Genomic DNA, 14110 nt, shown 5'->3' with positions numbered 1-14110 from the left:
TGAATGTGCATATTATCTGTCTTAAGTCCAGAAATTGTGCCTATGAGTTTGAGGCAGTGTAGGTTTCTCAGTCTAGAGAGGGATAGTTAAAGTCTCCCATAAACAGGATATCTTGTTTAATGGTGAGTGTCTAGTAGGTTTAGGTATGATCTATGATAATATTGGAATATAGACGGTGACCTGTATCTTGCTAGGATGTGGTATGGAACTTTGTCTATGGTGATTTGCATGCGGCTAAAATTCAGGGCTTAGTTCTTTTTAACCAACCTAGAGGTCCTACTTGTTGCTAATGTAGAGCAAGACTGTTCAATAGTCTCTGTCTGTGCACTTTTGGTCTAAATGTGGGGAAGGCACTGAAGCCTTGCACTGACAAGAGTACTTTCTGTGGATCTAAACCATGTCTCAGTAATGGCACAAAAGATCTGTATTCTCCAGAGTGAGGAGCACTTGTAGGTTGTTTAGTTTTTTGGTAAAGCTCCTAGCATTATAAGTTTATAGGTAGGTACTAGGCTATCGGCCCTAGGGGCTATACAAACCTAGCCATAAAGATTCCCTGGCTATTGCTTCCCACAAATATTTACTTTCCTGGACCCCTGTCTAGCAGGGATACTGATGTGATACCCGGGATGAATTTCCCATCTCCCATCCAATCGTCAAGGTTTCTTTTGAAGAGGGCCATTGAGGCGCTCTGCCTGACATGTACGGGCAGCATATTCCGGAGTATGGGGAGTCTCTGGGTCAGGAACCTATCCCTCCAGCATGTTCCATTTATCGTTACAAGATTAAGATCCCTGGAGCGTGTGGCTCGGAGGGGTTGGGATTTCTTTAAGTGTAGCATGTCCAACAACTCTGGGTTTTACACGGCCTTGTATGTTAGGCAGATAGCACCTCTGAGTACGCTATATGAGAGTATAGCTGGAGTTTCTTTAGACAGTCAGCATAAGGCATCTGCTTTAGGCCTGTCATTCTTTTTGTGAGGTATTTCTGCAGCCTTTCTAGTTGTTGCAGATGTTTTGTGAGGTACATACCAAATGGGGCATTGTATTTTATAATGTGTCTAATGAGGGATGAGTATAGAGGGACAATGACCTTTTTTCTGGATGAAAAGCCCTTTGTGACTGAGGTGTCACATAGAAGGATTTTCTAACTGTTGTGGCTATGTGGTTATTAAAGGTGAGACCATTGTCCACCTCTGTCCCTAGGTCTCATCACACTTTCAGTGTTTAGTGTACTGCCACCGATGTGGTAGTTCACAGGTACATGTTTTTTCCCAAAGGGGACAACTGTACATTTTTTGGCATTTAGCTTGAGCCCATGGCTCTGGCACCAGGCATCTGTTTCGGTAAGGCCCTTTTGTAGTATATCCACATCATTTGGGGATTCAATAATGGTTCCCAGCTTGCAGTCCTCTGCGAACTTTGTAAGCCAGAGTCCCTTAGTGTTGGCCTGTACTTCAGAGAAGTAGATGCCAAACAACAGTGGTCCCAGGGCAGAACCCTGCGGTACACCACTTGTCAGGAGCTGGATTTGGAGTCGGCTACTTTTATAGTGTGTGTTTTTTGTCAGTAAGCCAGTTTGCAACCCATCGAGTGATGCAGGGATTAATGCCCAGCCAGCTTAGTAAGTTTATCTATGAGTCCAGACTGGGGGATAGCGTTGAAAGCCTTGGCAAGGTCCAAGAAGGCTGTGTGAACCACCTTACCCTCGTCCACTGCTCTGGAGACGGATTCAAAGAAGTCAATCAGGTTCAGGAGGCAAGATCGGCCCTTCACAAACCCAAACTAGGTAGGGTCCAGTGTTTGAACATTGCCAATGTCGTTGTTTATAAGTTCTATGATAATACATTGCATGGTCTTGCAGATCAGGCTCATCAGACTGATGGGACGGTAGTTCCCAGGATCCAAAGTGGAACCCCCCCTTGTGGAGTGGGATGACTATAGCTGTCCGCCACACTGTGGGCACGAAGCCTGAGGTGAGGCCACAAAGCCTGAGGTGAGGCCATGATTAAACATGACACACTGGTGAGGTGCCAGTTCATTTTGTAGTTCATGCAGTACACAGCCCAGGATGTCATCTGGTCCCATGGATGCTGCATTTTTGGCTTTAGAGAGTGCGTTTTTTACCTGAGTGGTCGTTATTACCAGAATTTGGCATTCTTTCGGTATTGAGATGGGGCCTTTAGGGGGTGAGAGGGGGGTGAAGTTGGCACTGAATCTGACAGAATATTGGAAATATTCTTGGGATCAGTATATCTAGTGCCATTCTGCTGTAACTCAGAGCAGATCTGAGTATTGCCATTTTGATTCTTGACATAGCTATAGAATGCCTTGTGGTTGTCTTTGGAATCTTTGGCAATTTTGTTTTCGTAACTACCTTTACAAGATTTTAATGAGTGATCTCAGCTTTCTACCAAGGCTGTTGAGAGAGTTTTTTGAATCCTAGGTTATTCTTTTCTGCAACAGTTTCTTCCTTCTGTTATACAGCTTGTTTATGGCAGGGGACCACCAGATTGGCTTCGGAGGACAGCATCTCGGATCTATTTGGGATGGCTCGTCCATGCACGAGTGAATGTGCTCGTGTAGTACCTTAGTGTAGGATTCAGCAGTTCAACTTCCAGTTCCCATCTGCATGGGTGTCATGAAGTTTGTTACTTCTGACTTGAGAAGCATGAAGATGGCTTTGGAGAAGTTTTATACGGAGGTTTCCTTACAAGGGGTGGGAGTGGGATATGGATGTCAAGGGTGAATAGCTTATGGTCTGATCTGACCAACGAGGGGGTTGATCACTGGTGTGGAGCATCGATTTCCCATGTTGGTAATGACCAGGTCTAGAATATTGGTACCCCAGTGGGACAATGAATTAGTTGTTCTAGGGCATTGGAATTTATGAATTCCAAAAAACGCTGAGCAAAGGTGTTGGTACAGGAGTAGTTTTCCCAGTTAATGGCAGGGTAGCTGAAATCACCCAGTATTAGGGTGTTTGAATGTGTGGGTTTTGGTGGTATGGGTTTTGAAGAACTATGTGTTGTTTGAGGAGTTGTGTGGGTGTTAACCTTCGCCTCGACTGTCTAGCACAATCTTGCCTGGAGAGAGCTTTACACCAGCAGTAACACCTTTAGATTTCTTTGGGCTTTATTTGCTATTTCAGTAGGTTTATCAATTTGGCATCGCCTAAAATGGCTCTAAAGGATAGAGAAAGTTTGAGCCAATATTTAGAATACTGAGGAAAGCAGTTTGGTTTGTTAACCATGTTCTCCCATGCTGAGTGACAAATATTGAATTTTCCTGGAAAGACACCATCATTTAAGCCAATTATTGTAGTCAATCATCTTTTGTTCGTACTGTGGCACCATTCTTGGTAAAGGTAGAATGCTGCTCAATACAAGTTAAATACTTGCCTGAGACATATATTCAGCGAGATCAATAATCTTTCTCCTCATATAGTCCATGTAGAAACGTCTCATGTCACTGACACCCACATTGACTATAATAGAATTATACTGGCACCTATGGTGTAGTGACTTGAGTGCATGCATAACTTGGTAGATCCTGGTTCTGGATAAGCAATTAACCATTAACATCTTGTTCAATCTGTGTCATACAATGGAATCTCCTATGACAAGAGTCCTGGGCAGTGTGTTTGCTTGCCTTGTGAGCTTTGTTCTACATAAAATCCAGTCTCTCACAGCATTGCCTATCCCATCTCTATTCTTATAAATAGATTCATACAAAAATCATACGTCCCTTCTATCTGGCATCATGCTTACATCATCCCCCTCCACAAAGGTGGCAAAAATATCGATACCACCAACTTCAGGCCTATTGCCATCCTTTCCCCGCTTTCTAAAATACTACAGAAAACAATACAAGCACACCTAACACTAAACAATCTCATCTCCCCTACCCAATACGGCTTCCGCCCTGGCCACAGCCCCATGACTGCCCTTCTTTCCTTTCTTGAAACCATAAACTTCGAACGCGACTCAGGCAAGTTCGTATCCACACTATTCCTAGATCTGTCAAAGGCCTTTGACACCATCTCACACACCCTACTTATATCCCAACTCTCCACCCTACACCTCTCTCCCACCACCATTGCCTGGTTTTCCAGCTACTTGTCCAACTGCCAACAAGCTGTCCAATGGAAAACTTCAACCTTCCCACACCCACAGGTGTCCTACAAGATTCTGTTCTTGGCCCTCTTCTCTTCAACCTATTCATTAACAACTTTCACCAATCCATCCCAGATTCATCATCCAATATGCAGATGACTCAATCTGCTCAGCCTTCTCCCCCTCTAAGCTCCTAGCAAAAACCCAGCTAGCCTTCTCCAAAACAGAAACCTGGATGCAGTCTTACCATCTGGCACTAAATGCAAATAAAACCAAACTGTTTTTTTTCCCCTACCAAAAACAACATCGACAAATCCACATTCACCATACAGAGCCAAAACAACCTCCTTGAAATCGTTCCCAACACCAAGCTTCTTGGCATTATTGACGAAAAATTTGACACCCACATCCGCTCTGCAGTCAAGAAAACCCACCAGAGGTTAGGTCTCCTCTACAAGCACAACCACTTCCTAAGCCCCTCTACCAGTCATACTCTTGCATCCGCCTTCCTACTCCCCTCCCTTATGTATGGTGCCTCTCTTTTCACCAATCTCAGTCTTGGCCTTCGGTCCAAACTTGAATCCTGCTACCACAAGATCTCCAATTTTGCAACCAATTTAAAAAACTCCTCGCACTACTGCCACTCTCTCCTCACCTTCAACTGGCTTGAACTACCAAACTACCTCAGTTACCTACAACTCACCATTGCCCACAAGATCATCTTTAAACCTGCCAACTGCCCATCTCTCGTTACTTCTGTAAAACCTTACATTCCCAAATGCTCACTCAGATCCAAACACCAAAATCTCCTTCAGGTCCACAAACCTGCACAACCTCCTGGCCATCTACTGCTGTCCCACTCATTAGCTAAACAGTGGAACTCTCTCCCCACACACCTATGCAACCTACCTATCCATACAAATTTCAAATCTCAAGCTACTCTCTCATCTTTCTTCCAATGGGAATGCCCTTGCCACACTCCAACTTAACCCCCCCCCCTCATTCCACCTTGCACGGACTCATCCAACTACCTCTACTATTACTTCATCCCACCCTAAACAATCCCTCTCCTACCAAAATCTAATTTTCTCTCTAACATCTATTGTACTGTACTCTCCAATCTCAAATATACTATTACCCTCTCCATGCAAAATATTTTCCTAACCTACTAATGGCTAGTAGCTATATATTTTGAAATGTTAAACCTACAACTGAGTTTATAACAAAAACATTCACTATGTAAATGTTGAAATTTATGTATTGAATTGAGTCTTTTCATTTTTGTAACATTGTGACAAGCCATTTGCAAATATGGAGCTTATCTGTAAATGTTTAATTAGCTGTACGATCTATGTCCTGTTGTAACATGTGAAATGTAACTTGCAATTATTGTTGTTTCTCCCTGGGCCTCCACTGAAAACGGGCTCTTCTTGGCCCAGTGGCCAAACTTAAACTTAAATAAAGAACTACAGCTATACAAATAGTCACATATTGTATTTATCCCTCCGGCACAGTATGTGCTAAGAGGAACTTGACTTAATCAGATTGCATATGAATTATGTTAAGTTTGCTGCCATCATCCTTGGCTGTTTAAACATTTCTGATCTTGGACACAAGTTAAACAGTAGTTGCCAAAAGAGGTATAAATGGCTGTACTCACAGTGACGCACTAGCAACACTGTTTCCTGGTTTGACTAATTTTTACTTCTTAATCGGAAGCTTAAATAATGGTCTGTTTAAAAATGTACTTATGTATTCAACTTTAACAGGATACTGCATTCATCACAAAGTACACATTTTAGACATTTCCTGGGTGCATCTTGCAGGGAAACTTTTTTTTGATATACTGGGGTGTAGTTGGGAATTTTTTTGGAGGCAATACATTTCTGCTACTGTCGAGATTTCAGCTGACTTGAGAACTCACACCTCACTCAGTGCAAGGACCAATAAGCGGTTAGAGAATATTTTTTTAAATTATCATCACTGTTATTTTAGAATTTAACTATTCTGCGGCTGGTAACAAAAGGATTAAAACTGTACTCAGTAGAATTTCTAAAGCAGGGATTTATGGGTTTGTGTCCTGTTGTGATATAGGTTTTATAGAAGTCATTTTGAGAAATAATCATCTTTATAGAAGACAGATGTGAATATATCTCACAGTTGGGCATTACAAGTATTTTAATTTATGTGTGGAAGATTCATACTTAATTGTAATGAATGATTGATTTAATTTCATGTACTGAGCATAATCGATGGAGGAGAGAGAAATAAGGATTATGTGTTCAGTGTACTTTTTGGTGAAATGTATGCTTTAAGTAATATAACACTGTTTCATTTTTAAAGACTTCTACTGCATTTCATCTAAGGAGTTATTTTTGTATTTGTATTGAGATTTTCTCACACTTTTGCTTATTTTTTTGTAGTTCTATTGAGTTGCCTATGTTAAGATAGGCTATTTCTTTCTGATGTGTGATTTGTTTTAGGCTTTATAGTTATTGGAAAGCAATTCATTTTATATGACTTGCAGATCATGCCCTCTCATTTGCCTGAACTACATCTTCTGTTGGCAAGTTCATTCTGTTTCCCTTCCCACTGATCCTTTTCTCTCCATCCCCTCACCAGGAAGTGCAGCAGCTTTAGCCGCCTTGTTGGCCGCTGAGTATGCTGGGAGTTCTGCAGATCAAGATGGCGGCCAGCAGGAGGCTGATGAAGGAGCTTCAGGAAATCCATGAATGTGGCATAAAGAACTTCCGTAATATTGATGAAGCAAATATGTTGACATGGCAAGGACTTGCTGTTCCAGATAATCCACTATATGACAAGGGAGCTTTCAGGATCAAGATAAATTTTCCAGCAGAATATCCATTCAAACCTCCAAAGATAACATTTAAAACAAAAGATTTTTCATCCTAATGTCCATGAAAAGGGACAGGTGTGTTTGCCTGTAATCAGTGCTGAAAACTGAAAGTTAGCAACCAAAACCAATCAAGTAATACAGTCTCTTATAGCACTGGTCAATGACCCACAGCCATAGCATCCTCTGAGGGCTGATCTAGCAGTAGAATACTTTAAGGACCGTAAAAAAAAATTCTTTAAGAATGCAGAGGATTTTACAAAGAAATATGGTGAAAAACGACCACTGGACTAAATAAACAAGCAGAGACGAAATGTCACCTAAGGCATGCTAGAAGACCCAGGGCAGTTTATTTTAGACACAACACAGCAGGACTCCGGACCATAGAGGAGTGTCATCTCTCGCTGTTAACTTGTGGTTGTTACCAACTTTTTAGAGTCTTTCTTAAAATCAAACAATTAGATAAGCCTGTATGACAGGATTTCAGAAATTAAATATGGTATTCTAGTTCTGCTTTATTTGCTTAAAAATCACTGCTTCATTATAAAATGTTTTTTTTCTGACAAGTTATCACCCTTCTTTAATGAATACTATGCCCTTAAGATTCAATTGGCTGTGGTGGTTCTTTCCAGATTTCTTTGCTGCTCCCACTGCCTTTTCTTTTTTACCAATGCCTTGATTAAGATGCACAGCCTTGAAGGAGTGGGGCTAAAATGGTTACTTATTTTTCTCTTTGTTGCACTGTGCTTTACAGACCTTGCAAGTTCTCAATGTCAGTTTGTAACATATTTTAAAAAAAAAACAAAGGTAGTCCCTGCACTTATATAAATTTGGCTGTTACCTTGATGATGTTTATCAAATGGGAAAACTCAAAAAAAAAAAAAAAAAAAAAAAAAAAAAAATAAAACCGGCTCTATTAGAAATGCTACATCTAAAAAATTCCAATCCCTCTGCAGCACATGCTCCAGAGACCTCAACCTCATTGACACAATCCACAGAACATGCTAGAGGGGACAGGTTCATAACCCAGAGACTGCCCATGCTCTGGAATAGACTTCCCATACATGTCAAGCAGAGCACCTCACTGGCCCCTCTTGAAGAGAAATCTTGATGAGTGGATGGGAAATTGAAAGATCACACTGGGGATCACTAGTGGCTCTACTTGATAGAGGCACTGGGAACTAACATCGGGCAACACAATGCCAGGGCAACTTCTATGGGCTAGGCTTGTAAAGGCTCCAAGACTATTAGCCTAGTACACACCTATGAACCTATGACTTTTTTATACAGATTATGTAAGCATTTGTGTATTTGTACATTTCTTTAAAACATATGCATGAATATATGGCTTTGACATGTCACTGAAGTGTCACAACACTGAACCTTGAATAACTGAACCAAAATGTTCAAAATAAAATAAAACACGTTTTGCATGGAGGCACACCCCTGCATCCCCCATGCAGGGGTGCTGCTCTCACCATACCTTATTTCCTACTAATTATATATACCAACAATGCATTCACACCACAGTAGAGAAAGGACAAATTTCCCAAACTCCCGAAGAAAAAGCCAGTACAGTTCAGTCATCTGATTTTTGATCATAGACAATTTTCACATATTACTCTAATTCACTTAAAAAGTGAAACAGGGTTTGTATAAGAGTTCATTTTCTGAAGAAATATGAAACTTTGCTGTTAAACATTATTGACTGAACGTAACCCTTGGTGATTTATGAGGAAATCAATTTTTGCAAAGGATATTAGCCTTATAAGCTCATTATCATGTCTCTTGAATCGAACACAAGAGCTGTTAGGCCTGACCATGCTATTAGCAAAGGCACCACATTACATACACACACCCATTCAAATCCCCACACACATGCCTGCATGCATACAGATATACTTTCTCATGGCAATCCATCAGCAAGCCCCTATTCACAGTCATGGAAATACCTTCTTATACACGCATATTGACAATCTCCCACACATACATCCACACTCATGCCTCTGCAGACACACAGATACATATCCGCTCACATACTAACAACCCCTCACACCACCGACTGTACTGAGAGTACTCCTATAGTAGTGAACAGCTAACAATGTTTTCACATTGGTCATTTTTCCTCTTAGAGCAACATTTTACTCTCCTAAGCATATATAGTTATGTACATATATAGTACGTGTGTGTGTGTGCGTGCGTGCGTGTGTATGGTTCCCATTCACATTGCCAAAAGTATAGTTCTCCGAACTACATTTTGCCTAGACCATAACTCTGAATTTCACTTCTCTGAAATGGCACTTTGCGATTAAACTGCAGTATGTATGAACAAATATACTATTGTCATTGCAGTGCGATATATGTACAATTAGCAGGGGGTGCAGGGGGACTTGCCCCCCCGCAAAAATTAGAGAAAATTAGCTAATGTGGTTTAACTCTTTTCCGTTTCAGCGAAATGTAAATTCGGAGTTATGTTCTCGGCAAAGTGTGGTTTGGAGAACTGTACTTTCAGCAATGTGAATGTGATCCATACGTGTATATGTGTGTATAATCAGTTGATAAGAGTCTTCGGAAACTCTAAGTCCATATGGTCGAGACCATATGATAGAGTTTTCAGAAACTCAAAGCTTTTGAATGGAGATCGCAGTACAGCGAGGATCAGGAAATTTACCCTTTTCTTCATTGTAGTTCAGTCTTAGACTTCATAGAATCATAAGAGATTACTCAGCTATCAACCCGAAGGCCATTTTAAACCTAGTCGTTTCAATTCAATGTAATATCGTAGAAGTACTAGTCAGTACCAAAGACTGCATTTAGTGAAGACTGCCTATGTCCAGGAGGGTTGTGGGCACTATTCCTGGCAAGAATTTACAGTGCCCCATCCACTCATCAAGATTCTTCTTGAACAGTGTCATAGAGGTGCTCTGTTTCACATGAATTGGTAGCCTGTTCCAAGGATGTGGCACTGGCAGTCGCTGGGAGATGCATCTGTCCCTCCAGCATGTCCTATTTAAGTCACAAACCATATTTAAGTCACTGGAACGGGTAGCCCTAGACCCACTTGATTTATGGATATGCAATACGTTCATCAGGTTTGGGTTTTCGGTTGCTCTGTAGGCCTGGCATAAGTGTCCCCTAAGAAGTCTATATGATACAGAGTATATAGTGACAGGGATTTTAGTCGGTTCGTGTAAGGCACATGCTGGAGGCCCTTGATCATCTTTGTTAGAAACCTCTGAGGTCTAATTGCTGTAGGTGCTTAGTACAGTACATACCGAACGGACGTTATACTCTATTATTGGCCAGATAAGTGCCAAGTATCGGGGGGGTTATAACTCCTTTTGCTCTTCAGGCAATCCCTTTACTAATCAAGTGAGCTACGTGGAAAGCTTTCCTTACAACAGTAGACATGTGGTGGTCAAAGTTAAGATCACAGTCAATCTGTCATCCCAGGTCCCTTACCACTTTGTAGGTACTTAAGGTATTGCCATTGATTTGATAGTGTGAAGGGACAGTGTTTGTGCTTAAGGGAATGATGATGCATTTCTTTGCATTCAGTTTGAAACTGACTAATACACCAGTCACTGGTGCAGGGGGTGTAGGGGTGTGCAGATTCTTTTTTAGAGATTAAGAGCAATACTCCCAGTTTTGCAGTCATCTGCATATTTTGTCAGTGTTGCCAACAGAGATGACATCCAAGAAAAAGAAGTAAAAAAGGACTGGTCTCAGACCAGAATCTTGTGGGACTCCACTTGTGATTGGTTGTAGTGAAGATAGGAATCCAGCTATTCTTACGTCTTGTATATAACCACATTGCCAGTTGGACCAAAGTTATTGCATCTTCTTATACTTTGTAGGGGTTCCGAGGAGCTGATGATTGCTTTGGTCGACAGGCAGAAGTACAGTGTTTTTAGGTCACATATCCAGTTTATCAAACAGGCATTTTGTTGGGTGTATGCCTAATTGAAACGGGTAAGGTGTGTGTGTGTGTGTGTGTGTGTGTGTGTGTGTGTGTGTGTGTGTGTGTGTGTGTGTGTGTGTGTGTGTGTGTGTGTGTGTCAACTGTCTTATGCAGTGGTACTGTTATGGAAACATCTTTTTTAAATTTAAGATGCAGGTTAGAGTTAGGGGCAGTGTTACCACTTATTATTAAAGTGGAGCTTGGAGGATTTTCTGGCTATAATGGATCCAGTAGTCCAAAACTATTATACATCCTTAAATTCAAATAGCCTAGATAATACTAAGGCTATAGATCCAAGTCTACTCCAACCAATAAATGAAAAATGGTGGCTGGATAGATTTATAACAGTGCTTACCCACTTCTCTGGAATAAACTAACTCTCCAAAGTTAAAAGGTGGCACACTGTCTGCATTAATGAGGATAACTGGTTGGGTTTTCATAAATCCGCCCCAGTATGACTGGCCTGGCCCTCCTTGAAAAGGGATGAAAGGCTTAGGGGCGGATACTAGCAAAGCTGAAATGTCCTTGCATCTCAGTTGACTTGCAACTCTTATGAACCTATGACATATACCCAAGTCACATCCCTGTATGGAAACAGGGTTAGTGGGTCTTAGTTAGTTTACAGCATAACCTCACTATGGATGGAGACATCCACCCTAATCCTGGCCCATCCTCTCCTGCTGCCTTTAGCTCCCAAATTATTAATTCCCTAACATAATTCCTCCAAACAGATCCCCTAATTCATTCCTGGTCTGCCACTTAAATATTAGAAGCATAAATAATAAGGTCCATCACCTGCATGCCCTATTGGCAGTTCATTCCTCCGACATATTATGTCTGACAGAAACTTGGCTAAAACCAGCAACTACGGACAATGAGGTATTACCACCAGGGTACAATATGGTGAGGCTAGACCATCCTATTAAAAGAGGTGGTGGGGTAGCCATACTTTATAAAACTAAACTACACTGAATGTTACCAAGGACTCCTTACAACCACCCCAGGTTAATAATGCCGAAATTCTTATATCCAAACTGCAAATTAAGAAAAATAAATGTATAAACAATTTGTGGCTATATTCCCCCAGGTAATAACACTAACACACTAGAAGACATCCTCCATTGATTAACTAGTACCCAACCCCAAGAAACCATTGTTCTCGGGGACTTCAATATCGACTGGAACACTTGTTCCTCGAAATCACCTGCAACCCATGTAAATGGTCATGGGTTTACATAGATCATATCCTCCCCCACCTGGATTTGCAAACCCAACAACAAAGAAAGTATTCTAGACTGGATACTTATCAATAACCGCCCCCCATATGTATAAATCAGGGGCCCTCCCTGAGGACCTAAGTGACCACTTTCTTATCTACATAATTAAGGGCAAGGCTGATAACTCTCACCAGCCCATCTACAAAATAAGAAATAACAGGAGCTTTAGCATCACCAATTTCCAAAACGAACTCAACTATACACAACTGGTCAGTCCTAAAACAATTACCATTAGATGAAGCTGTAGCATACTTCAATACTAACTTCCTTGCCATCCTGGACACTCAAGCTCCTGCTCGTTCTATTGGAACCAAAGCAAAAATTGCACCGTGGTTGTCAAAAGATACCAAATCAAAAATCACACTTAGAAACAAGGCATGGGCCATTTGGCATGCCACAAAAGCCCCGCTACATCAACTAAAATATCGGCAATTAAATGATACAAAGAAATCTATTCCGTTAGACAAAAAAAATTTTTTTACTGCCATCAAAAACTCTGGGCAGAAGTAAACAAGTTCCTTCACCCAGGTCAGACTACCATGCCAACCCCATCATCTTCCAACCATAAAACCCCGGAGGAAGTTGCCAACACCTTTAATAGTTTCTTTACAGAGACTATCCAGTCCCTAGCTAGTCAACTATCTCCTAGTTGCTCCAGCTCAACTGCCGCCATACCAAACACTCCTTTAGCTTTCAACCAGTACCTATATATCACTTATCCATGTCCTTAATTAAGAAATTAAAGCAAACCACCCTACCTGCTGATCTCCTTCCTGCAGAGTACGTACAAAAAGCCGCAGATGCCACAGCATACCCAATCTCCATCTTAATCAATAGAACCATATCTGAAGCTAGCATGCCCTCCATATGGAAAATATCCCATGTTATACCACTCCATAAAGGAGGTAGCTCCGAACTCTCAAACTTCAGACCCATAGCTATTCTGTCGCAACTGGCTAAAATTATGGAGAAGTGCATCCATAAACAACTCCTGCACTGTCTTATCCAGAACAACCTTGTTGGCTAGCTCCCAGTATGGCTTTAGGCCATCCCATACTACTACCTCAGCCCTACCCTCCTTCTCTAACATCATAAACCATTACTAAAATAATAAACTATCCTCAGCCCACTTTCTTGGCCTCCAAGGCCGTCGATATGGTTAACCACTAAAAGCTCATCCATACTATGAAGGCCTTCTCCTTAGATAACCATGCTCTCCAATGGTTTCAATCCTACCTCTGTGGTAGACAACAGGCTGTCCTTTGGCAGGACAAACTATCCTTCCTTCTACCCATCACCCTAGGAGTCCCCCAAGGATCTATTCTGGGACCCCTTTTCTCTATCTTTATTAATGACCTCCACTCTGTCATCCCAGAAGCAACCTGCATTAAATACGCAGATGGCTCCACTTTAATCTGCTCTGCCACTTCCCAGGCAGAACTATTAACACTGTCCCAGAATACATTTAATACTGTGGAAAATTGGTTCTCTAATCATCATCTGACATTAAACCCTAACAAAACACAGCTACTACTTTTTTCCCCACACTCGCAGGTCCTCACCACTATTCTTTCCCATTAAATCTAATAATGGCACTATTATCTCCCTAGACACCCAAACTAAACTCCTAAGCGTCACAGTAGACAACCTTAAATTTGATATGCATGTGAGCCAAACTATCAAAGCCATCAATAAAAAACTTGGCTCCATATAAAAGATTAAACCTTTTCTTACTTCACTTGCTAGAACCGCCATTGCTCATTCACACCTACTCTCTACCCTTCTCTACGCCTTCCCTCTATTCACCAATCTGAACAAATCTGACCTCAACAAGCTCTCAACATTGCTAGATTTGCCACAGGCTCAGCATTTAGGACACACCACTGTCATAACCTAAATCTGCTAGG

General features: G+C 41.4%; 1 protein-coding gene and 1 pseudogene across 1 annotated transcript in view; one reads left to right on the top strand and one right to left on the bottom strand.

The window, feature by feature from the left end:
• The window catches only part of PKHD1L1 (PKHD1 like 1), a 1597738-nt gene that overhangs the window by 991483 nt on the left and 592145 nt on the right, over nt 1–14110 (bottom strand). Inside the window, exon 25 of the mRNA XM_044066249.1 lies at nt 6731–6922. Within this exon, the coding sequence (XP_043922184.1) occupies nt 6731–6922 (192 nt within the window). The remainder of the gene's footprint in view (nt 1–6730; nt 6923–14110) is intronic.
• LOC122798277 lies at nt 6734–7301 on the top strand (annotated as a pseudogene).

The sequence above is a fragment of the Protopterus annectens genome, chromosome 3.part1 (genome assembly GCF_019279795.1).
Source record: "Protopterus annectens isolate FY-2018-M chromosome 3.part1, PAN1.0, whole genome shotgun sequence".
NCBI classification, from domain to species: domain Eukaryota; kingdom Metazoa; phylum Chordata; order Ceratodontiformes; family Protopteridae; genus Protopterus; species Protopterus annectens.
This window is presented reverse-complemented; position numbering and strand designations above follow the sequence as displayed.